Source organism: Emys orbicularis, chromosome 9 (assembly GCF_028017835.1).
Source record: "Emys orbicularis isolate rEmyOrb1 chromosome 9, rEmyOrb1.hap1, whole genome shotgun sequence".
Classification (NCBI taxonomy): Eukaryota; Metazoa; Chordata; order Testudines; family Emydidae; genus Emys; species Emys orbicularis.
The window spans coordinates 23,826,303-23,852,415 of NC_088691.1; the positions used below are offsets into that span (position 1 = coordinate 23,826,303).

Sequence of the window (26,113 nt, forward strand, 5' to 3'; positions counted from 1 at the left end):
GTCCTTAAAAGTGTGCTATTCAAATGTACTAAAAGCTATTTTAGGAATTTTTCAAAGGTTTCCTTTCCCTCTGAGGCCTGTTGAGTTGCACTTACAATAGTGAAGGCATCTGGTTTCACAGGCAGAGGGATATGCAAAATAACATTGATGCAGCTTTTAAGTAGCATGTGTGACGTGTCATTCCATATTCTTTATGAAAATATGCTTATGATAATGAATATGACATAACTGAGATGTACTTTATGCAAGATGGCTCATGTGAGATATCATTGGAAAGGTTATGATTTACTGAATGCGATTATCCTATTTGTATGCATGTATCATTTCTGTATCTGAAGTTAGGGATATTGACTATGTATCTGTATTTCAACTGTGCTACTTTGGGTGATGCCCACTGCTAACACTTCAGGTACAACAATGGAAAAGCCAGACATGGTGGATGGCCCATCATCAAGGACAATGGACTGTAAAAGAGCTTAGTCTTCCTGTGGGTCAGCCTGTGGAGAATGGCTACAAGGGCCCTACAGAGTCAGGTGGTCTTGTCACCTGATACTAAAACGTTACCTGGGACTTCTTGTCACTTTCCACTGTAAGGGAAGGAGGGTCAAACTAGGAAACAAAGTGTTAGGATATAGATATTTAGGCCTGTTTGCAAAGGCCTATACTTTAAGAATTTAGGTGTATTTTTATTACTTAGCTAGTTATAGAGGTATAAAAGAGAATTTAAATTACTTTTTGTATGTGTAAGGGCCTTTTTCGTGTGTGACAGTTTGAGGCCTGGTTCTTAGGCTAAGGCCTTTGGCTAAGCAGCAGAGGCCAGCCATAAACTGCGAAGTGTATGGTTATATTTTTACATTTTAAACTAGTTACATGGAAATAAGGTGCTATTGGGCTGTTAGAAATACAATTTTGTCCTAATGTTTCTATTACCTTTAGAGAAAGGGAAGAGACTAGAAGATATAAAAGGAAACTTAGTTTAATAGCATCCTGTCTGGCAAGAACTTACTTATTAATAGCTGGAATGTAAAATTCTTATTTTTGTATTGTTTTATTACTGTAGTTTTTACTTTTCTATTATTTGTTTGTATAATCTCTGACTGGTTCTGTAATTGTTTTTGTCTGCTGTATAATTAATTTTGTTGGGTGTAAACCAATTAAGGTGGTGGGCTATAATTGGTTAAATAACCATGTTACAGTATGTTAGGATTGGTTAGTTAAATTTCAGTAAAATGATTGGTTAAGGTATAGCTAAGCAAAACTTAAGTTTTACTATATAGTTTGCAGTCAAATCAGGAAGTGGGGGGGGGGGATGGGAACAGGGACTGGGGATGGGGGAATTGGGATCATGTTTTGCTAAGGAGGGGAATGGGAACAGGAACAGGGACACAGGCAAGGCTCTGTGGTGTCAGAGCTGGGAAGGGAGACACTAAAGAAGGAAACTGGAATCATGCTTGCTGAAAGTTCACCCCAATAAACATTGAATTGTTTGCACCTTTGAACTTTGGGTATTGTTGCTCTCTGTTCATGCAAGAAGGACCAGGAAAGTGAGAGGGTAAAAAAATAAGCCCCCTAACATCTTAGTGCCATTAACTCGGATGCATCGCATCGGATAGGTGAGTGGCAGCCTGTAAGTCCCCCTCCCCAACAGTCCACGCAGCTCTCGTGATGGTAGTTGCGGGTTCTGGCAAGCCAGGGTAAAGGATTTTTTGAATAAATGAATAAGGAAGAACCAGGGCCCATACCAGGTGCAGGGGTCAGCCTGGGATGAGATTAAAAAGAAAATGGAGGAAGTGTTAGGGGACCCAGAGGGATGGGGGGTGGCTAAGGAGCCCACCCTCCTTTGGTATATGGGTAGTAAAAGAAGGTCCCTCCCCATTGGGACTGAATGGCTTCCAGGAAAAGGAGGCACTTCAGTCCACTTGTGAGAGGTTTAAAGTAAGTGCAGCATTATGGAAAGCTGCCAGTAATCTTTCAAGTTTGGTGCTGTTTCAGCAAGGGCTGCTGAAGGGTTGTAAAGTAGTTAGGGGTGGTTAAAAATATTTTGGCACAACAGGTTTTAAAATCAAAAGCAAAGTTAACAGACCACCTTTAGAGAAAGGAGCTGGGACTTGGTCCTGGGGAAGTGGAGAAAAAAAGAAAAGGTTTCAAAGTAAAAAATGGCAGGGTTTGCAGGAGCAGGTAACAACCCCCACTCTTCTCCCAGAGCCAGGATGAGAACCTGGGAGTATGGGTTCCCAACTGTTTCAACCCGGGGAGCCTACTCTTGGTTCAGCGCTAACTATATTCTTTTCTTCTTTTCCTTCTCCTTTCTCTCAGTTTACTTAATTTGCTGCTGGTAGCCTGTACTTTAAACTGACCTGACAGGCTTAATTGGTTTCTTTCCACCTCTTTCCCCCTCCTCTGCCCCTGCCTTTCCACACTTTTGTTTTTCTAAAGTTTTAATGAAGGGTACTTTGAATACTTATGTAAAATGTTTTTTGTTTTGTTTTGAACAAAGTATAGTGAGGTAATCCAAGGTCATCAGTTCTCCCCTGCTACCCCACCCAAGATGACTGCTGGAAACAACTAAGACTGAACTGGGGGAAAGAACTGGGCCCAGGCTGGAAGGGCGTCTGGCCTGTGAAGAAGATTATTAGAACCACATTTAGGGTGAGAATTTATATGTAACCAGCTTCTTTAGTGAATTAAGCTTAGTGTATGTGCTCTGTTTTATTTTCTTAGTAATCTGCCTGGTTCTGTCTGCAACCTCTTTAACTACTTAAAATACACCTGTTATAGTTAATACATTTATTTCTGGTTTATAATATAACCCGGTTTATGTAATTTCTAACTGGGGGGGGGGGGGGGGGGAGAAGTTGTATACACCCTCTTCCACATTGAGGGAAGAGGCAAATTTCATATAATTTGGGGTTTGTACTCCAAGGGAGGTGGACATCTGAGTGCTGGAGCAAGTCCCTTAAGCTGAGTCTTCCCTGAGCTGATCTGCAGCTGAGTATGGCCCTGCCTGTGTGTGTGTTAGAGAAGGTTTTAAGAGCCTGGCTCAGCAAGACCAGTTAAAGGGGGCCCATGCTGGCAGAACAGGTAGACTCAGTGGTATCTCAGCACATCAGGTGACTTCCCAAGGGGTCCAACCTGTCACAGCATGTAACACTTTTTGCTCTCTAATGTGTATATATAGCATATACATAATACATGATGGTGGGATATAGTTAAGTAATTCCTGCTAACAACATCTTTATGCCATGCCACCCCTGTTAGTCAGTAGCATACAAAAAATGTATTGCTTTCTGCTAATTGCAGGTCAGTTGCCAAAAATATCTGGATGTACTCTTAGAGGGGAGCTCAGAAGGTATTAGGAGTTAAGCTTTTGAGTCTAGAGGAATGTTCAAGTCCTTCTGTGTCTACATAATAGTTTATTTGTATATGATATGAATAGGCCTCTAGCTGAAAAGATCATTTACCATCAAAAATGAAAGAGTGGAAGTAGAATGCACAGCTATTGTGTGGAAGAGAAAATAGCCTATAATGTTCTTCTGATATAATTCACAGATTCTGAATACCCTCTGGACAATTATCATGGTTAGATGAAGATAACAGCTATTTGTGCACTTAAGGACAGTCCTGGAAATGGCTGTGCATTTCATTTCAACAGAAAAGAGTAAGGTGGTTAGAAATAAAGAAATGAGGATGAACACAACAGTATCTCAGAAGGGTGAAAGAACCATAAGTACAGCTGAGAACAAGGAGAGAAGCTGAAGTGGGAGTAGGACAGTGCCAAATGCTATCCAAGATTAGCATTGACCTGAGAGTTTGTTACAGGTTTGCTTCATGTAGTTTTGGATTTTTTTCCACCCTGTCTTAGTGGCTAATGCAATTTTTACCACATGAAAGAGTTATGAGAGTCTGCAGTTCCTCACAACTCCTTTCCACGCTGCACATCAGAGTTAAACAAGACCCTACTGCCTTTCTGACTGCACAGAAGAATTTATTGTGCCCTAACTTTACATTTTAAAGGCTGGCTTTACTAATGCTGACTGCATGCCCTCTAGCCTCATAGAGAAGCAGCGTCTCCAAAGTCAAACAATCACTAACCACGCTTCCTGGAGCTGCAACTTAAACTGTGTCTGCTCTTAGCTTAACCCAGTTGGAAACCACAATGACTCACCCCCTGCATCAGTCATTTCCCTACTTTCCCCAGGTCACAGGAGTTCTGGAGGAGTTTGACCATAGCTCTTCCTTGGCCAATCTCATGTCAATCTACCAGGCAGCCAACAGGACAGCCTTCAACTGGACAGACAGTCGGATTGTTGAGTGGGAGAAGTTTGCTGAGCTGGCCAAGTATGAACCAGAGTCCCAGAAGCCCACAGTGAAAGCTCTTCTAATTGTGGCATACTCAGTTATCATCATCATATCCCTGTTTGGCAACATGCTGGTCTGCCACGTGGTGATCAAGAACAAGAGGACGCACTCAGCCACCAGTCTCTTCATTGTCAACCTGGCAGTGTCCGATATCATGATCACTCTGCTCAACACTCCTTTCACTCTGGTAAGTGCCACAAGCCATGCTGCTATGCCTGCCGAAAACGGAGCTAGGCATGGGCTTGGCCATCCAGCAGAGTGCTTCATCTGGTGGCTGCACTCACTCGGTGCATGCTTCTGGGGCTAAGACTTGAACTGGGCAGAGTCATGGCCCATAGACAGCAGCTCTGCCAGGTAAGCAAAAGAGGGGTCTTTCCCCCCCCCCCACTCCCCACTTAGTCTTTCCAAATCCAAAATTAGCTCCAACAACATCACCTCCTAGTCCTTGCCATTGAACCACCAGAGTGCAGTAGAGCTTCCATGCGATATGGAGTGAGTGCTTGTATAGACTCCTCCATTGGAATTATTTTGGATGTATTCACAAGTGGGGTGTGATTTACAGGCTCAAGCCTTTAGAAGGCTCTAAACTAGATGTGAAGCTCCTAGAAGTTGCTATTTGGCAAAATGTCTGGAATTTGTCTTAACCTTTATAAATAAGGCTAAGATTTTGTCAGGGATATTTTTAGTAAAAGTCACGGGCAGGTCACAAGCAATAAAGAAAAATTAACAGAAGCCATGGCCTGTCTGTGACTTTTACTATAAATATGTGTGTCAAAATGGGGATCTGCGGGGCAGCTATGGGGCGGCTAGGAGCTCTGGGGGGCTCCCACCGCGGGTTGGGTGTTGGAGCACCAGGGTCCCCCACCACCAATGACTGAGAGCTGGGGGGGCCCCGACCGTCTACAGCAGCTGGGGGCTGCGGGGTGCCCCTGCCGCCCGCTGCTCTGGGGGCCCACAGTGCTTGGGAGCCCAGGGGTTCCCCCGCCACCTGCGAGCTTGGGGGCCCCCACTGCCCACTGCAGCCAGGAGCCCGGGGGTTCCCCTGCTGCAGCCAGAAAATGCGGGGTACCCCCACCACCTGTGGCAGCTTGGAGCTCCAGGGGCCGCCAGAGGTGGGGGGGTACCCCTTCGGCTCCCGGCCCCTGTGGGTGGCGGGGGACCCTGCAGCTCCCGACCGCCACAGGCTGAAGTCACAGAGGTCGCTGGAAGTCACGCATTCCATGACTTCCGCAACCTCTGTCTCTAAGTCGTAGTCTTATTTATAAACAATTACCAAGGAGTTTCAATGTCTAAAGTTGACAATAGTTTTCTTGGGCTTCAAAGGAAACCTGCCCCAAGTGACAGAGGGCACCATAAGGCTATGTATGTTCATGAGCTCTCCAGATGCAGTCTCAAGAGCGCCTCTATTTGTTTGGCTCGGGTACATGAACCACTGTGCCCTGCTGATGGTTTTGCTGGTTTGTTACATTCCCTGCAGGTTCGGTTTGTGAACAGCACGTGGGCCTTTGGAAAGGCCATGTGTCATATCAGCCGCTTCGTGCAGTACTGCTCTCTTCATGTCTCCACACTCACCCTGACAGCCATAGCTCTGGACAGACATCAGGTACAGAATCCCCAGACTGGTGTAAGATTCCTTTGGCACAGATGCTCCAAACCACTGTATCCCCTATCTAACCATGGGTAAGCAAAGGGGAGTCCAGAACTGAAATAAAATGGGGTGTCACAAGAGGGGGCATTGTCAGAGCTGAGAGGGGAGTTTACATAGCATCTGCTTGTGTTATTCTGGCCTACAGCCATTGGTATCAGCCTGTCATTTTTGTGGGCACTACATTCATTACAAAATGTAGAGAGAGAAAAATAGGAACATACAAACGATGTCCCTTCCCTGTAGAAAACTTCCATTGATATCAGGCAATTAGTGATCTTCAGACCCTGAAATTCTCCACAAATAATGTCAAAAAATAAAGAGCTCAGTTCACCTTGTGTGAAAATTCAAATTACCCAAGCCAGGTGTGCTCTGTTGCCTCAGTTACAGTGTGAGGCATTTCTTAATTTGATTTATTTAGAATAAACATCCTTTCAAGTGGAGATAATCTTACACAATTGTCACTGCTCAGTCATGGTTTAAGGTATGACGTAATTTCAAGACAAACCAGAAAAAAATTGACTTGAAGGTACTCTTTGGTACCATTTGTAGAGTTCTACGTTTCAGTTTTCTCTAGATCACTCTAATTAGTTAGGCATTTCTGTAAGTATTCAGTGATTTTCTTAAAAGCATTGGAACATGTGAAGAAAAATATCAGTCACAGGTAACAATGAAGGGACTTTTCTTTCCCGGTGAGATGATGGTCACTGTGAAGTCTCCATTGCAGGTTATTCTGAACCCACTAAAGCAAAGGATGTCACTAACAAGAGGAGCGCTGAGCATTTCTGTTATCTGGCTGATGGCAACCTGCTTCTCCCTGCCCCATGCAATCTATCAGAAGCTTTTCCAGTACAACTACCGGTAAGTTGCTCCTCTGCCCCCATGGCACGTTACACAGTCATTTAGAAGAATCACTTCCCTTACTACTGAAATGTAATTACTTCTTCAGGTGGGAAGCTGCAGCTGACATAAAGCAGGATAGTTTAGCCCAAGAAGTGACGATCACTGTGTCCAATTGACAATGCACGGGGAGTTTTATATAGACAGAATGGCCCAGATTCTCAAAGGCATTTAGGCACCTAACTATCATGGATTTTAATGGTTGTTAGGTACCTAAATACCTTTGAGGAGCTGAGCCAATGTGATTACACAAAATGGAGTTTGGTCAAGACAGCTGGTCCACTGTGAACCTTGGGGTCTTTGGAACTTTAGTGAGCACAAGTGCTCAGGGCCATGGTTTTCTATCATCTCTAAAAGACTTCGAGGTACTGTGTGGTTTCTCTCAGCACTAGATTCACTCGTGGAAGGCTATTTTAGCTAGAATGCAACTGTTTTCCCCATTCACTTTTTTGTTCATAAACAGGACACCCCTGCCATCCAACCAACCCTATATTCTTGTGAGGGAAGGTGAAAGAGGCAGGAATCAAACTTTCAAAACCACAGCACACACGTCTGGTACTTACATAGGCAAAGCTATACGTGTCTAAGCCATGCATAGAGCTATCTAGGGTCACTGCATTACACAACAAAGACTTCCCTTGCTGATCAACAGGAATGCAAACCTCTGCAAACTGAGCCACAGGAGCTGATTTACTCAGTGAGCGAGATCATCTCACTTCAGCATCTTTGGTTTTATTTGTTTGATAAATCTAAACAAGAGGAGCCTCTCTCAACACGTTAGGCACCTCTGACAAACACTTAAATACAATACATCAAAATAGAAGCAGCAGCACCATAACACATGGCGGTGCTTTTTAAGGCGGTCTGGTGATTCTGCAGGAAAACAAAACCTTTCTTGTTAATGCCACTTTGCTTTGGTTATTTTGCTGTGAAGAGGAGGTGAAGAGTGCTGTTTGCTTGGCAAACGTGAAGGAGATCGAGTGAAACGTCACATTCAGAGGAAGATTCACAAAGTTCCACAAGAAGGTGAAGATTCTGAGCTGGAGTTTGGCATAGCAAAATCCATAATGTTTCTCTTCTTGCTCCATTGGGGGAGGGAAGGGAAGGGGGGAGTCCAAAGACAGCTATCTTGCATCCAATTTCAAGATAGTTATCTAGTCTACCATGCGGAAACCCAGACTCAGCAGTTGTCTCTTCTTAGTTAAGCCTTAAACTACTTCTTCTCCCTTTATATGAGATATCTTCTGACCCCAGTGCCCACAAAGTAGCATGGATCAGTGCCAGCAAAAGGCATGTAAATCAAACTCAGGGTGATACCTGCAATATAGCCAACATAGATGGGCAGAAGCTATTGAGGACTTGTGGTTTTAGGATCCTGACATCAAAACATTGTATCATGGGGGCAGGATGGGTTGATGGATCCAGGGATCATTGTGCTCTGGGGCAGGGCCAAGATCATAGGTACTGCTTTAGTCCACTATTGACAGCAAGCTTGTGGCACCAGCTAATGAGACTCTCTTCCTAACCAATAAAGAAAGAAGGTCTCTTCGGGATAGATGCAGCCATGTAAGATGCATGAAAACAAACCAGGTTTATTTTTTCCCCATGTTCTCGTTCAATACTGCTGGTCAGTAAATATCCAGGAGAACCCCACTGGAGCAAGACAGAATTGATAGTATCACAGCGAGCAATATTGTCTGCTTGAGATTTCAGTCGCAAGGAGAAGAATGTGGAGGCTATAATAACACTGCTCTACAGCCAAAATGCTTCTGAAATAAATGTAGTCAAACTTTACTAATTCTGAACCACACCTCATAACACAAGATGAACTGAATGACCTTGTCAGGGATTTGGAACTACCCAAGAGTAAGGCAGAGCTGTTGGGCTCCAGACTACAGCAGTGGAATCTCCTGGCAGGTGATGTTAGGGTTTCCATGTTCCGTGACCGTCAAAAGGATCTTGTCCCATTCTTCTTCATGGAAGGTGATCTTGTAGCCTGCAACAACATCGATGGTGTGATGGCAGCCCTCAACATCGTTCACGATCCAGATGAGTGGAGACTGTTCATTGATTCATCGAAGACGAGTCTTAAAGCTGTTTTACTGCATAATGGCAATGTTTTGCCATCAATTCCAGTTGGTCATGCAGTCCATATGAAGGAAACCTATGACAACATGAAGCAACTTTTGAGGTGCATAAACTATGACCAACATCAGTGGCAGCTTTGTGGCGATTTGAAGGTTGTTGCTCTCTTGCTTGGTCTGCAGACTGGATACACAAAGTACTGCTGTTTTCTCTGCGAATGGGATAGTCGTGCAAGAGATTCCCACTACATCAAGAAAGATTGGCCACGCCGACAGTCATTGGAGCCTGGGAGGAAAAGTGTTCAGCATCCACCACTTGTTGAATCAAGGAAGATTTTGTTACCACCCTTACACATCAAGCTGGGTCTGATGAAGAACTTTGTCAAGGCCATTGACAAAACACAAGCAGCTTTCAAGTACCTCCGTGGAAAATTTCCAAGGTTAAGTGAAGCTAAGATAAAGGAAGGTGTCTTTGTTGGTCCTCAGATTCGTGAACTTCTTCGAGATGATGCATTTGCCCATGCACTGCGTGGCAAGGAAAAGACGGCCTGGAAAGCCTTCCAGTTAGTGGCAATAAATTTTCTCGGAAACAACAAGGCAGACAACTACAGGTTGTTGGTGGAAAACCTCCTCAAGGCATACAAAAGCCTTGGTTGCAACATGTCACTAAAGATACATTTTTTGCACTCTCATCTAGATTTTTTTCCACCGAACTGCGGAGCAGTGAGTGACGAGCACGGCGAGCGATTCCACCAGGACATTGCAACAATGAAGAAACGCAATCAGGGCAAATGGAGCCCATCAATGCTTGCAGACTATTGCTGGACAGTGACAAGAGATGCTCCATTTAATGAATACAAGAGACAAGCCAAGAAGCGCCGAGTAGACACTGAATAGGACTAAACTATGTACAGAATAGTTTTTTGCCTTTTGTTTCATAATAAATTTTATTTATATAACCCTTTTGCTGATTTTTAAAGTGTTACATAAACAGGACAGGTGAAATATTATCATGTAAAGCAACCATAAACACATGAAAAGACCTAGGTTTACAATGTATGATTAAAACTCTACTATCTACACAATATACATAGACATAAAATGTAAAAACTTAAATATCTTAGAAACAGTAGCCAATCAGTTGTTTTAATTGTCATATTTGAATTCAGCACATCAAAATACATAATAAATAGCACATTTTATCTCTGAAGCAGACGACTTCTCAAAAATTGTAGACCAGTGTAATCAGCATTAGAAAGATTTTCATCTTGCTTACAGAGCCCTCTGACTTATCTGTGCAAAAACCACAGAAGATAGCCTTGGCTTTCTTCCTTGGCTCACAGCTACTTCCCTCCTATGAATGGACAGCAAAAGAGAGAGGACACAATGCTATTACATCAAAACTATTATATTAAGAATGTTGTCTAGAAAACCTTTAATACAAGTGCCCATTTGTTTTCCCTTGCCTCGCCTCTTAATTTCTCACTCCCTTTTGGGGAGGGAGGAATTCATATTTAAGATGATATATAAAATTAATGTGTAGTATATTGTATTGCATTCTCTTTCTTACTTGTGCTTGCATTTTATTTGCCTGGGCAGTATCTTACTGATTTATACAATGTCCTCGCTGGTTAGACCACACAAACAGAATGCTGGATCACCTCAGTGGTTGCACTGCTTTGCAGCTATGTTTAATGTATAAATATGTTGCTTATGAATGAACAAGTGCTGCTCAGACTGTTACATTTGCCCCTGTCTCTGCTCTTCCATTGACACATTAGACAGCTCAGCGAGGGGAAACATTGCCTTGGGTTGGGACTGGAGTTTTTGATAGTGTAAAGAACTGGTTAGGGAGTATGTGCATCATCGCCCTCTGGATGGCATTGGACAGAATCAGAACTGCACCACTATGTGTCGCAGACATATACTGCTAACAAGTTCTGGAGATTCTTAAGTGGTAGTGGGCTAGGTTTTTGGAGCAGGATACAAGTTCTGTCAACAGCAAGTTCTAAGTGGCCATAGTGTGCAGCACTGTGGGAACCACTGAGTTCCTTGATGGCCATAGATTTATTAAAATACTGTGGTATTTTGCTGGTTTTGCTCTCACAACAGCTCTTTCACAAAGGGTCTACAACCTTTTACTATGCATTCCTGCATCCTTCTAGAAATCCCTGGAGATAAGTACCTGGATGATAATACCCGGAGAACTGTGAACTATGAGGATAGTCATCCATCTCAGAGTTCTTGTGATGGGATAACCCCACCTCACACTCCTTTACAATACAATTCGAACCTCCTGCTTCCCTCAACTGATGTTCCCCACCCTTGCTCTCACTAGCAGATTTGGATATTTATCAGGAGAGACATCAGGTTGGGTGCTTGCTCTGTGCGCTGACTGCCTGATAAACCTGGCTATTTATAGTGCTAATTCCAGATGTGCATAACTGTTCTGTATAAGTGCCAGCTGCTGGTGAATGGATTTGGTGGTATCTGTAAGAAAGGTAGGTCAGAGCACAGATACGGGTTATATGATCAGGGTCTAACTGATCACCAAATGTGGGGCTGTGAAGGAATTTTTCCCTGGATCAAATTGGCAGTGACCTGGGGGGCGGGAAATTGCCTTCCTCTGAAGTGTGGCATGCAGTTTGCTTTCCAGGATCATCTCTGCCTGTGGCACATAATAGTTTAGGCTCCTGAGGGCTGTAATACCTAAGTCTAATTTCATTTGTTAGGTTTAGTGTTTGGCTGCTGGGTGGTGGTGGTGATATGCAGGAGGTTAGACTAGATCAGCGGTTCTCAAACGGTGGGTTGGGACCCAAAGTGGGTCGTGACCCCATTTTAATGATATGAATTGATAATGGCCTGTAATATTCTGAACAAGCCTTACAGAACTAAGAGAAACTTTACTGAATTAAGTGAAACCTTATTGAATTAAAGTTAGCACCTCTGGAGTTCGTTGTATTACAAATGCAAATGTTTATGTACTGTTGTGAGATTGTATGGAACTTCTTTAGCAGAAGGACAAGATTAATGCAATCTCTGGAAGGTATGAGAAAGCTCAAAGATCTTTTTGGAACAATGTGTTGGAAGTGGATTTCCTTAGGAAATACATTGAGGTGAGAGGAATGCAAATTCTTCCCCTCCGAAGCCAACCTTTTGAAGATATGCCCTGGGGAGGGAGAGATCCTTTGTATACTTACTAGCTGCCTCCAGAAACTCCAGTTCTAAGACTTCTGAACTGTATAAAAAGAGAACTGAACGTGTTCTGAGTGGACTTGTTGTGAGCTGAAGCTCTGTTGAACTTGTAACAACAAGGATGCCCCTAGGGTGGGGTATTAAAAGATGCACTTGTCAGAGCCCAAAAGAAAGGGGGGAGGGATAGCTCAGTGATTTGAGCATTAGCCTGTCAAACCCAGGATTGTGAGTTCAATCCTTGAGATGGCCACTTAGGGATCTAGGGCAAAATCAGTACTTGGTCCTGCTAGTGAAGGCAGGGGGCTGGACTTGATGACCTTTCAAGGTCCCTTCCAGTTCTAGGAGATAGGATATCTCCATTAATTTAATTTATAAAGTTAGGATGAACTCTAGTAAGCTTATTAGGTCCTTTTATTTATTTTAATATGTTTTCTCTGTAATGCTTTGTACTGTAAGAATAAAATAGGCTTAACTAGAAAGAACTGTGTGGTAACTTATGTCTGTAGCAATTACAGTATTGTCCATCTCTGAAGAGAAAGCAAGCACGTGTCCTAAGGTAACCTGTCCATGCTGGGAATGACAGAGTGAAGGCAATGGAACTGTCCAGCCTGGGAAAACCCCAGTCAGAAGGGAGAGACACGCTTGTTTCCACTCAAGAGAGAACACCTGGGGAGCTGGAAGCAGAGAGTGGATGCCCTGGCAGGACCACTGAGGGGGAATCCAAGTGCAGTCATAGGCACTGACTTTGTGGGTGCTCTGGGGCTGGAGCACCCATGGGGAAAAATGGTGGGTGCTGAGCACTCACCGGCAGCCCTCCATCAGCACCTCCCTCTCCCCCCCAGCACCTTCTGCCTGCTGGTGGGCCGCACCATTCAGTGCCTCCTGCTCCCTCCCCGTGCCTCCCACCCACCACAATCAGCTGTTTCAGGGGGGAGGGGGAGGAGTGAGAACACAGCACACTCAGGGGAGGAGCAGAACAGGGCAGGAAGAGGTGGGTAGGGCAGGGCAGGAAGAGGCAGGGGTGGCGCCTTGGGGGGAGGGATGGAGTGGGGGCAGGGCCTGCGGCAGAACCTGGGGTTGAGCACCCCTCACACATTGGAAAGTCAGCACCTGTGAGTGCAGTTGCCCTAAACCGTGACAGTCCTTTCTGGCCTTAAATTCTCTGTCTCAAAGTTTGCTTTCTTCATTTGCATCTACTTCCTTATTATCAAAAGTTTCCAAGTCCTAAAAATCCAAAATCCTTCTAGTTACACACCTGACATTTGTCAGCTCCCCTGAGAATTGCAGTCATCCCACATTCACAGAAATCAGTTCTGGAGGGTCTTCTATTAATGGCATAATAGTCAATGCAGGAGGTTGACAACAGGATATTAAAGATATTAATCAAAGTGTGGAGAATAAAGTCATCTGACAGGGATTAAGAAGTCTGCAGTGACTGCAGCTGAGTACAGACGGAGGTAGGAAGAAGATGGGTAGGGAGAGACAAAGCAGAAGGGGAGAGAGACAGAAAAAGATGGGTTTAAAACACCCCCAGGAAATAAATGTGTGTGTCACCACCTCCCTTAATAGTTCATTAGTTCCAGCTACATCTACTTATTTTTGGTCTATGGAATGTTCAGTCCCTTCTGGTGGGGGGCTCTGAGAAATTGTTTAACTTATATTAATAGATAGTTGCCTATCATATAGGGTCAGGTTAACAGGCAACACCTGTGAGCTTGGGGAAGCATGGGGAGTCATTAGGTGGAGCCCCCAGCTTGGGATATTACAGAGAGACACTCCTGCCTTCTGTTTGTCCCTTTGGGGTCTGTGTGGGGGAGATGAGTAGGAGGGTTGTATAGTGTTCCTAAGAATGGTCTGATGGGGCTTTGTCCTTCCTTTGTCCTTCCTTTAGGGAACTCTCTTTTCTTTGCAGTTACTTGCTTTAAGACAGCCTTTGATATCTTGTTCATAAAAAATGGGTCACAAGAGTTTCTCTTGCCTTATTGAGAGGACATGAGGACCCATCTCATGCCATGACAAACAAAACTGCCCGTTTCTCAGCAACGGCTTCCAAGAGAAGATTTCAGTTTTCGTTAATAGGCCTTTCTTGTTTAGAATAATGCAATACTTCAGAAAAAAACTCACACAAAGCATGTCATTCACTCTTGACAACAGGAATGTGGACCTCAATACAAGGGAGCGCGCACCATGATGACAAAAAAGCCCATTAGGATACAAGGACCTGATTTAGTCTAACACTTTTCTGAAATGCTGCTCTCCTTGGTCAGGATGAGAACCTAACATCTTCCACTTCGTGCAAACACTGGAATGATTGTACTGGAACTGCCCTCCCTTTGTATCATAATGCAACAGACTAATGGCCCATCCAATAGTGACCAATGGTGGATGCTTCAGAGGAAAGTATAAACGTCCTAGTGTGCAGTACTATGCTGTGACACCAGCAAGTAATCAGTTTACACCATAGATCACCATTAGCACTTTTATCTTAGTGTAAAAGGAGATAGTATGAATATTATTATTGTGCTTAATAATACTAATTTACACATGTATGATACATATATGGACCTGTATTTTAATTAAGCAGCATGGGCCATATTAATTCTTTATGTAGCCCCATTAGCCTCTCTGTATCAGTTACCTTTTCTATAAAATGGTGATAATCATGTTTACCCAGCTTTGCCAAGCACTTTGAAAGCGATGGAGAAAGAGGCCTATAGAAGTGTAAAATATTCATAAACAGAATTACAATACAGGGATAGTTATATTCATTTAACACAGGGCCGGCTCAGGTTTTTTTTGCTGCCCCAAGCGGCAAAGGAAATTAAAAAAAAAAAAAAAAGCCGCGATCGGCAGCACTTAGGCAGCAGCTCAACCGCACCGCTTCAGTCTTCGGCGGCAATTCGGCAGCGGGTCCTTCGCTCCGAGGGGGACTGAGGACCCGCCGCCGAATTGCCACCGAAGACCGGACATGCCGCCCCTTCCCATTGGCCATCCCAAGCACCTGCTTCATTCGCTGGTGCCTGGAGCCGGCCCTGGTGATGAGGGTTTGATTAATATCTGCTTGGAGATCATTGGCTGCAAAGCCTTAGGGTATGTCTACACCCAGCCGCTAGTTCGGCGGCTGGGAATCGAAGTTCTGGGTTCGACTTATCGCGTCTTGTCTGGACGCGATAAGTCGAACCAGGAAGTGATCGCCGTCGACTGCGGTACTCCAGCTGGACGAGAGGAGTACCGCGGAGTCGACGGGGGAGCCTGCCTGCCGCGTGTGGACCGAGGTAAGTTCGAACTAAGGTACTTCGAACTTCAGCTACGTTATTCACGTAGCTGAAGTTGCGTACCTTAGTTCGATTTGGGGGTTTAGTGTAGACCAAGCCTTAGAGAAGTAGCATTTTGTTACTTTTCTGCAGCTCCACCCAAACATACCACAATCAAAATTATACAGCACTCCCCTCCACGTGCGCGTGCATACACACAAACACACACTATTTTTACACTTCTGCATACTGTATATTCAGTTTCATAACCTGTCCTGCACAGTTAGCCTCCCCCCCCCTCAATTATCATTTATTATTTACAGCACTCGTAAGTGCAAGAGGTTCGACAGACAAAGTCATGTTTTCTGTCCCAAGGAGCTTAAAAGAAGACACAAGTGGCACATACACACAAACAGAGGGGGATATGGAGAAGGAAAAGTGTCACAAATATAAGGCGGGGTAATAAAGAATGCACACAAACATCTTGCAGTTACACTGTTACAGTATCTATGAGTAGTCACATCTGTAATTTATTTGTTTCTTCTAGTTGGGGGAGGGGGTTGGAAGTGGGGTGACATGAAAGACAGAGGTGGGAAGGTACTTCTTCCCCTCTTGAAGGATATTAGTTACTATGAGCCAGGTTCTGCCATCCTTCCATATGGTAGTATTTTACTATGGGAGTAGTCACACTGATTGCAATGAGGCTACTTGCATATTAAGGTATGGTTCAATGTACACAAGGATAGCAGATTTGGGTCCTATGGAAGCAGTGGTGGCAATACTAACTCTTTGATATCCACAAGTGCAGCAGACAGGCCATTTATATTGTGGCCTGAAAGTCCCACACTGGTTTGGGAAATGCATGAATTTGCATGAAGGTTTTTGTGGCCACATACTATAAAAAATACTTTTTTGTTTTGAAAGGGAAGCTACTGTCCGGAGTTTGTGTCTTCCTGATTTTCCTGAGCCTGCAGAACTGGTGTGGAAATACTTGGACCTTTCCACCTTCCTCCTCCTCTACCTCTTGCCCCTTCTGATCATCACCATCACCTACGCACACCTGGCCAAGAAGCTGTGGCTGCGCAATGCCATTGGGGACATCACCACGCAGCAGTACATCACCCACCACAAGAACAAGAAGAAGAGTATCAAGATGCTGGTGTTGGTTGTGGTGGTTTTTGCTGTCTGCTGGTTCCCACTCAACTGTTATGTAGTGCTCATCTCCAGCCTTGGCATCAAGACCAAAAACTCCCTCTATTTCGCTCTGCACTGGTTTGCCATGAGCAGCACTTGCTATAACCCCTTCATTTACTGCTGGCTGAACGAGAGCTTCCGCTCAGAGCTCAAGTCCTTACTCAGCATGTGCCAGAAGGTCCCACAAACACAAGACAATGTGTTGCCAGCTGTGATCATGGCCTATCGAGAGGCATGGATCGAGCAAGCCAGGTACAAGCAGAGGCCTTCCTCACAGAGCATTCGCTCCACCACAAATGTGCAGACAGTCAACACAGATTTGTGAGTTGGACATTCAAGGTGAGTTCAAAAGGTTTGGTGGCAAAGGGCTTTATTTATGATGCATCATTCGCGTCAACAGGTTGGGAGGGGAGTTTTAGTAGAGGAGTTAAGTATGCCAGGAAATGAGAGATCATGGATATTGTTGATCCAGAGGCATAACATGAAAAGGGAGATGTGATGGGGTATGCCAGGCCTTCACTGTCCCCTGCTGTGGGTATCACTGGCCTGGCACCCCCCTGTCTAGATAAGCCACTCAGGCTCAGATACTAACAAGACTTGATCCTCCAGCAGCTTGAAGGGTCAGGCAATGGCCAATCAGGAGCCGCCAGGTGAGTTACAAAGGCTTCCTTGCTTTGTCTAGGGGAGAGTGTGTGGTGAAATGAGGACAAGAGAGGAGCTTCTTTGTCTGACTCAAGACTAAACATGCCCAGTTTTTTCAGTCTTTCCTCTTTTATCATTTTTGTTGCTCTCCTCTGGACTCTCTTCAGTATGTTCACATCTTTCTTAAAGTGTGGCTCCCAGAACTGGACACAGTACTCCAAGCTGAGGCCCTCACCAGGACTGAGTGGAGCGGGCCAATTACCTCCTGTGTCTTAAATACAATACTCCTGGTTACACACCCCAGAATGATATTAGCCTTTTTCACAACTACATCACATTGACTCATATTCCGTTTGGATCCATTATAACCCCCAGGTCTTTTGCAGCAGTATCACTGCCTAGCCAGTTATTCTCCATTCCTATTTGAAGCAGAATGGTGTTCAGTTCACTGCCACTGACAGATGCCTCCTCAAGCCAGGGGCGACGGATGCTTCCTAAAAGTGCGGGGACCGCGAGGTCTGTGGCTCCCTTCAGCTGCACGCATGGCTCTTACCCCACTCTGGCTTCCGGCCTGGCCTGGGGGTGAGGATTTGGGGGCCGAAGAGCACAGCTGGGCCATGATAAGAGCCATGCGGGCAGCTGTGGGGAGCTGTAGACCCTCCATCTGCCATGGGTGGGGAGGCCGGGGGCAGGGACACAGGCCAGGGGCTGTTCTCGGACCCCACCCACCCCGGGCAGGTGGAGGGGCCGGGCTCCCCGGCCTAGTTCTGGCTTCCAGCTTGGCCAGGGAGGGCAGGGCCTCGAGGGGAAGAGGAAGGGCGGGGCATGGCCCCTTCCCTCCCCCCCCCCATTCCAGCACCCCTACCTCAAGCTTCTCCATCAACCAATTGATACTAATACTAAACAATGATGGTGACAGAGCAGAGCCTGGCCAAACTCCTGTGGAAATAGGAAGCTATGTCTTGTATCTGCTATTGACATGAATACATTTATTATTCATACAATGCCACAGATATCCATGTCACAATCCTGACAAATAAAATAGCATTATATGCTGTTTTTTTATGTCTAATGATCTCTAAGCACCTTGAAAGCTAACAGAAATGTGCATATTATATGGATAACTTCACCCACTATTGAGGTCCAGCCACTTTTGCGATGGAACATGGCAGCCATTTAACAGCTAATAACACCACTGCCAACAGGTTACACCAGAAAGTGAGGAAGGATCCATTGAAACTGCAGGGAAATTTAGGTAACCAGGATATATTTATCTGAGGTAGAATTTCACCAGGACATCAATGCAACAGTGAATTGAAGACAGGACTAGGTATCAAGGACCCCTGAGCAGCTCTGGCACTGACTTGCTGTGTGACTTTGGGCATTATCTCCAATAGGTATAACTGAAGAGGACAGTTTACCCCTGCAATTAGAATTGACTTTAAAAATGTGTTGATGATGCAGGAACCAGAATGGAATCCAAGCCGTGTAGGAATTTGGGCAGATGCTGAGATTTCCACTCCAACTCTTGTGGAAAGTGCATAGGTATTTTCATAACTGCAAATAGTTAAATGGAATCCAGCAACAAGCTCTGGTGTCAACCTTTTAAGAAAGATGTTGAAATAATAGAACGAAGAAAGTGCAGAGAAGAGCCACAAAAATAATTTGAGAGCAGGAAAAATGCTTTTCTGTGTGATTCAAGGAGTTCAATCTCTTTAGTTTGACAAAAAGAAGAACAAGAGATGAACTGATCAGTGTATGAGTACCTTCAGGGGGAGAAACATACCAGGTACTAAAAGGCTCTTTAATCTAGTGGAGAAAGGCATAACAAGGCCAATGGCTAGAAGTTAAAGCCAGCCCTACTCTAATTAGAAATAAGGAACAAATATTTAATAGAGAGGGTGATTAACCATTAGAACAGGGGTTCTCAAACTGGGAGTCCGGACCCCTCAGGGGGTTGCAAGGTTATTACATGGGGGGTCGGGAGCTGTCGACCTCCACCCCAAATCCCGCTTTGCCTCCAGCATTTATAATGGTGTTAAATATATAAAAAAGTGTTTTTAATTTATAAGGGGGGTCGCACTCAGAGACTTGCTCTGTGAAAGGGGTCACCAGTACAAAAGTTTGAGAGCCACTTCCTTAGAACAAACAACCAAGGGAAGTGGAGATTCTCCGTCTCTTGAAATCTTCACATCAAGACTGGATGCCTTTCTGGGAGCTATGCTTCAGTCAAACTCAAGTTATTGGTCTCAATAATGGATGAATTTCTATGGCCTGTGTTATGCAGGAGGTGACTAGATGATCTAATGGCCCCTTCTGGTCTTCACATCTATGAATCCAGCTCACTCTCCCAGTGCAACGTTGGCTCTGCATATCTAACAAGAGTAAAAGCAGACAGAACTGATTTTGGCAGCAACATTAGCAGATATAACACAGAACACACACACAGAGTGAGCACGTCCATGGACTGTGGGTCATTATTACATTGCAACTTTTCAGAGTGGAACTGCACTTTAATATCAGGTCCTAGTTTGATTTGTTATAGTTTGGGATTTTTTATAACAACATTAATTGAGTGAATGGATTTACACTGGCACTAAGCTAGAGGCCATGAATGTTTTCTCAGGACTGTAGCATTTATTAACTTAACAGTTATATTACTCTATAGCGTTACTGCCTGTTATATCATAGTCTCAGTTAAACAGCCGAGTTTACAGGAGCACAGCAACAGTGAGGATTTTATTTTTTCCTTGGAAAGATTAATCTAACTACGCTGAAGCAACTCCATTAGCTAGAGGGAGCTACAGAGACAGGAAAGGAGAGGGAGACACAGGGTGACAGAGTCAGGAAAGAAGAAAAAGATTTAAGAGCATTCAAAAAGAAGGAAAACATTTTTGCCTGTCTGACACCTAGAGGCAGCGTGGTTCAGCGGAGAGGTCCCTGCACCCTGATTCAGGAGACTTGGTTTCTATTTCCAATTCTGCTAGTTGGCCTCAGGCAAGGGACTTCCCCTCTTTATGACTCTGTCTGTCTTGTCTATTTAGACTCCAAGCTCTTTGGGCAGGGACTGTCCCTTGCTATTCATTTATACAGTGCCTTTGTCAATGGGGCCCAGATCTCGATTGGGACCTCTAGGCACTACCATAGTGTATCTAAGTACCAATAATAAATAGACATTTTTCTCAGTGTAGGCAGGTATTAAGGGTAATTTTTTTTATTGGGTCCTGCATACAAATACTTACTGCCCAATGCAGATAAACCCCGCCCGAGGCAATTAAGCTCTGTTCCCGAGTCCCTAGGCTCAGAGAAATACATTGTTCTCAGAGAGAGATGCTTTTCTTATGTGAACGTCAGTGAAAAAAGAATTATTCCAAGAAATACTAAGACATTTCAAAACGACATTAAGGACTCATTTAGCAGACAACAGAGCAGGAAGACAGGCTGCAGTAAACTAAGTGTCTCACAGCAGGAAACTTACGCTGGCAAATACCAATTCACTTCTGTTAACTACTGGGAATACGTTTTTGAACTTTTTATTCAAGGAGGGGGTAGAGAAGTGCATTAAACTGAAAACTTTCTCTGGCAAACATCCCATTTTACCTAGTATCAATAAGGCAATAATGGGGGAATTATATTGTACCAGGCCAAAAAGTGCAGATCAATCTGAACCACAGCATCCTCCATGGACATAGCCTTAGCCAGTAATGTATTGTAACCACAGAGGAGGCAGTATGGTCCAGTGGATAGACAGGGTACATCCCTGGAAGTAAGATGACCTGAGTTTTAATCCAAGCTCTGCCATTGCCCTGTTTCTTGACTTTGGAACTGGAATGTGATCGAGAGCAACCCCTGCAATAAACCAGACAGATAACTTCTAATAAACAGGCTTTCAATTTTTAGTAGCATCAGAGTTGAGCTCACGGCTTGAAAATGTATGGTGGATCGCATGCATCCAATGGGTATATCAGAAATATTTTTAAAGGCAATTCTTTTTGGAAGGAGAAGCCTCTCCCTTTAGATTGGGGAAGGGTAGGGAACAGAATGAAATATACTGGTAGAAGAGAGGGACAATGCTAACTAGAGACAGATACATAGAATATCTGGAGAGGGCTCTGTTTTCCTGACACCAGTTCATTCTCCAAACCTGGGGACTTTTCTCCTTTTGATTCTTATCTATTTAATTTGTAACCATAGAACAAAAAAGTTATCTTTCTAGTTCTGAAATCACACCCTGCAAAACCTATTGTTTGAATCCACTAGCTTGGAGCCTTCAGAGGTCATATATCATTTGACCAATTTGACAATGTAATCAGCAAAGGAAATTGCTCTAGTGACAGATAAGATATGGTAATGGGTGGTTTAAAACCAAAGATGGAGAAAGTAGATGAGGATTCTTCAGGTAATAGAGTGGAAGAGTAGAGCCAGAACTAGAAAACTGATCCCCCCCCCCTTAAGCATTTGACCTAAAGCTTTTCTAAGGCCCCCAAACTGGGCAAATGCCTTCTACTGTCCAAAGAATCCTTTTCCAGTAGCTGACCCCCATATCATAGTCCTCTGGTTGGGAATATATTTTATCACAGGCCTTGGGGCTGTTTAATTCAGCTGATAGTGACAGGGCTCAACATCTATCTCTTGCGCAAGGTTCTTTAAATGGCAGTTCATCTTTGTTCTCCCTCTTAGTAAGTCTGCCTGCTGAAGACTCTTAATAAACAGCCTTCAAGATTGTATCAGTGAAGTGCCCAGGTTTCAAGTGCAATCTGCTAAATTATAAATCCCGAATGAGAGTTTCATTAGGAAGGGTTATTAAAAAAGGAGAGTATGGCAGATAGAGGGTGAAGCAGATAGTGTTTTTATATTAGCAAAGATAGTTTTGTTTGTTTTAAACTCCCAGAAGAAAAGTTCACGGGATGGCCCAACTGCCCAGTTGTGTATAAAATCTATCACACCACAAACTAATCACCTCACTGATCACAATGCAAAGTCATAGCTGAAAACAAAATGGAAGAATATTTTCCCAACAGGCAAAGGGAGGGGCTTTTGCCATATGCTGCAATAGTAAAATTAGAAGGAACATCTGTATTTTCTCTCAAGCGTGACCTGAAAGAACTCCTTGGAAGGCAAGGTCTAAGATCACTGGATCCCAGCGGACAACATTGCTTGCACACCACAGAGTCATAGAATTCAAGGCCAAAAGGGACCAGCACATCAGGTAGTCTGATCTCCTGTATCCCAGGCCACCAACACTGCACAGCACGTGCGTGCTAAATCCAAAATGGAAATTAAACCAAGCCTTCAGGAGACAAAACCATTATGTGCCACAAGCAGAGAATAGGAGGGACTGAGGTGCACCATACCTACAACTAAAGCACAGAATATTCCTTTATCTTCTGATATGGACACAGTGCTAATTGAATGATAAAAATACCAGTTAATGAATATTTTTGTTGATGTAGGCAAGAAGTTTGGGTTCACTGTGATTAATGAGGTCTTGTTATTACTACAAATATTCAGATGACCACCACGTGAAAACATTTACATATCCTGAACATTTTGCTGATTTTAACACAGGATTATTCTTCTGAAAATCCATACCTGACAAACATGTTCATTATTTGTTGTTATTTAGTGTCTTGCTTCAAAAATTTTCAGTTCTCCATCATGGCACAGAAACAAGATGGTGTGACTTAGAATACAGACTAATCTAAGCAAACATTTCACAAACAACTGTGATGGGATCCCCTGGGTGCAGCTTGGGACTGTGGGACTGCAGTACCCCCTTAACTTTCCAGACTGGGCTGTCTCTCACAATGCTTTGCTAGTGACAAGCAGCAAACCCCTCCAGGTGCTGTTATCACTCAGCACGACCACAGGTGGAGCCCCACACCCAGCTAGATTGCATGAATGCTCCCAGAGCCACTCATGAATCACACAGAGAAAGGCACCAGCCAAATTCCCCCAACTCTCATGTCCTAGTCTCTGGGGATCTAATATCTGGGCAATTCCCCAACTCACAGCATATTTTAGTGACAACCATACAACACATTCTCAAAACTTCATATGGATTAATGATATACATATTTAGATGGAACAGTAGGTTTCAGCAGATCATAACCTTTCCCATGATACCTTACATGGCATGCTTTATATGCAATATCACAGTTCTATACAAATGATGAATATGGGGGCTATAGGGTGCTCCCTTGGGGTGTAGAGTGTCACAACAGCCAAAAGTCAATGGCAGTTGAGATTTTAACTACCATGTGTGCCTTTGAAAATCTCCCCAAAGCCAATTAATATATGACTATTAAATATGTTCAGATACCCTTTAAAATAACCCACCAAGATGCGCATCTGCCTAAAGTGGGTAACCTTGGTATCTGAGCACCTTGTTGTAACCGTTGTCATTTCTTTCCCCATCCCTCTCTACAGTTTGTTATCCCCACTGATCACATTATATCTAATATGAGATCTAAGTTCTTTGGAGAAGGGACCATCTCTTTCTATATGTTCTGTAAAAGTTCCTATCATGCTTTGGGGTACTATAAAATAATCATAGCAACACCACAAATATTGACATCTTTCATGTGAAATATAGAACTGGGGATTTGACTAGTTGTGGTTCTTAAAAGAGCATATGAGCACTCTTTGTAGGCAGTGGGGTGTTGGCCTCAGTCCTCTGATCAAATTCAAATTCCCATGATTATGTTGTGCCTGCCCTAAAGTCCTCTTGTAGTTTAAACTACTGAAGTTATTCTTCACTAATCTTGCTTGACACTATTAGGCAATATTGCTGGTATAGAATGGCTGCTGTGGTCCACCCAGAAACATCTTCTATTTCAGTGAGTAATCCTTATACAGAGTCAATAAAATGACTTGGGATCCTTCCATCTGAAAAGATTCTATGGGAATGCAAGTTATTCTATTATCACTGTCAGCTGCATGGGTATTGGAAGACATTTGATGCCTCTTCTAAATTTATTTTCTTGCTCCCTTTTGATATTCCTTACTCTTTTTGAATTGCTTCATGTTTACTTTTGAAGGAAAAACATACCCCTCCTCATACGGGTGGGTTGTCTACTTTGTTTCCCTCTTCTTTGCCAGCTCTCTGCCATTACACTTGGCCACCTCTTCCCTGGATCTGTTGCCAAGGTCAGCTCTTCTTTCATTGCTGAGATTGCTTCCCTAGACGAGCATATGTTAATCGCTGGCTCTGTTAAATCATGATAATTACTTTGCAGTCTGTAACAGTAATTATCGACGCCTGGATGAGATTCAGAACCCAACAGGCTTTCCACATTGCGAGAGGCTTCTGTGTCACTTGAAGGTGTCCCCATTAATACAGAAAAAAAACAAAAAAGACACCGATAGCAGCAATTCTCTCACATTTAGGTAAATGATAGAATGTGTGATAGAAAAAGGGTATGCCGGCTGGTTTGACTAGCAAAGAAGAGCGGCAAGAAATTGTATCTACACTAAACTCATAGAATAATAGAATATCAGGGTTGGAAGGGACCTCAGGAGGTCATCTAGTCAAAGCAGGACCAACCCCCAACTAAATCATCCCAGCCAGGGCTTTGTCAAGCCTGACCTTAAAAACCTCTAAGGAAGGAGATTCCACCACCTCCCTAGGTAACCCATTCCAGTGCTTCACCACCCTTCTAGTGAAAAAGTTTTTCCTAATATCCAACCGAAACCTCCCCCACTGCAACTTGAGACCATTGCTCCTTTTTCTGTCATCTGGTACCACTGAGAACAGTCTAGATCCATCCTCTTTGGAACCCCCTTTCAGGTAGTTGAAAGCAGCTATCAAATCCCCCCTCATTCTTCTCTTCCGCAGACTAAACAATCCCAGTTCCCTCAGCCTCTCCTCATAAGTCATGTGTTCCAGCCCCCTAATCATTTTTGTTGCGCTCTGCTGGACTCTTTCCAATTTTACCACATCCTTCTTGTAGTGTGGGGCCCAAAACTGGACACAGTACTCCAGATGAGGCCTCACCAATGTCAAATAGAGGGGAACGATCACGTCCCTCAATCTGCTGGCAATGCCCCTACTTATACAGCCCAAAATGCCGTTAGCTTTCTTGGCAACAAGGGCACACTGTCGACTCATATCCAGCTTCTCGTCCACTGTAACCCCTAGGTCCTTTTCTGCAGAACTGCTGCCTAGCCATTCAGTCCCTAGTCTGTAGCAGTGCATAGGATTCTTCCGTCCTAAGTGCAGGACTCTGCACTTGTCCTTGTTGAACCTCATCAGGTTTTTTTTGGCCCAATCCTCTAATTTGTCTAGGTCCCTCTGTATCCTATCCCTACCCTCCAGTGTATCTACCACTCCTCCCAGTTTAGTGTCATCTGCAAACTTGCTGAGAGTGCAGTCCACGCCATCCTCCAGATCATTAATGAAGATATTGAACAAAACCGGCCCCAGGACCGACCCTTGGGGCACTCCGCGTGATACCGGCTGCCAACTAGACATGGAGCCATTGATCACTACCCGCTGAGCCCGACGATCTAGCCAGCTTTCTATCCACCTTATAGTCCATTCATCCAGCCCATACTTCTTTAACTTGCCAGCATCTGCATGCACTAGACTTCTTAAAATAATGTATGTATCCTTTTTATTGGTCTAAAGTTCTGAAAAATACATGTAATCTGTCCTTGCTAGAACACAGACTAAGACCTGAATCAACGAAGTACTTAAAACACATGCCTAACATTTAAGCATATGACTTCGGAGGGACTAATCATGTGCTTAAGTACCTTATTGAATTGGGGTCTTAAGCAACTTTTATAAAAGATCAAGATGCTCTACTGTTGGACCCAAAAGTGAATCTCTAAGGCCA

The 26,113-nt window shown here is 44.0% G+C and overlaps 1 protein-coding gene across 1 annotated transcript; it reads left to right on the plus strand.

Moving 5' to 3' along the window:
• The first annotated feature begins 4,156 nt into the window (after positions 1-4,156).
• Positions 4,157-16,956, plus strand: LOC135883830 (G-protein coupled receptor 83-like). The gene is made up of 4 exons (XM_065411086.1): positions 4,157-4,546; positions 5,837-5,962; positions 6,732-6,865; positions 16,362-16,956. Exons 1-4 carry the CDS (start codon positions 4,157-4,159, stop codon positions 16,954-16,956), a joined length of 1,245 nt encoding a protein of 414 aa, XP_065267158.1.
• Positions 16,957-26,113: the final 9,157 nt, after the last annotated feature.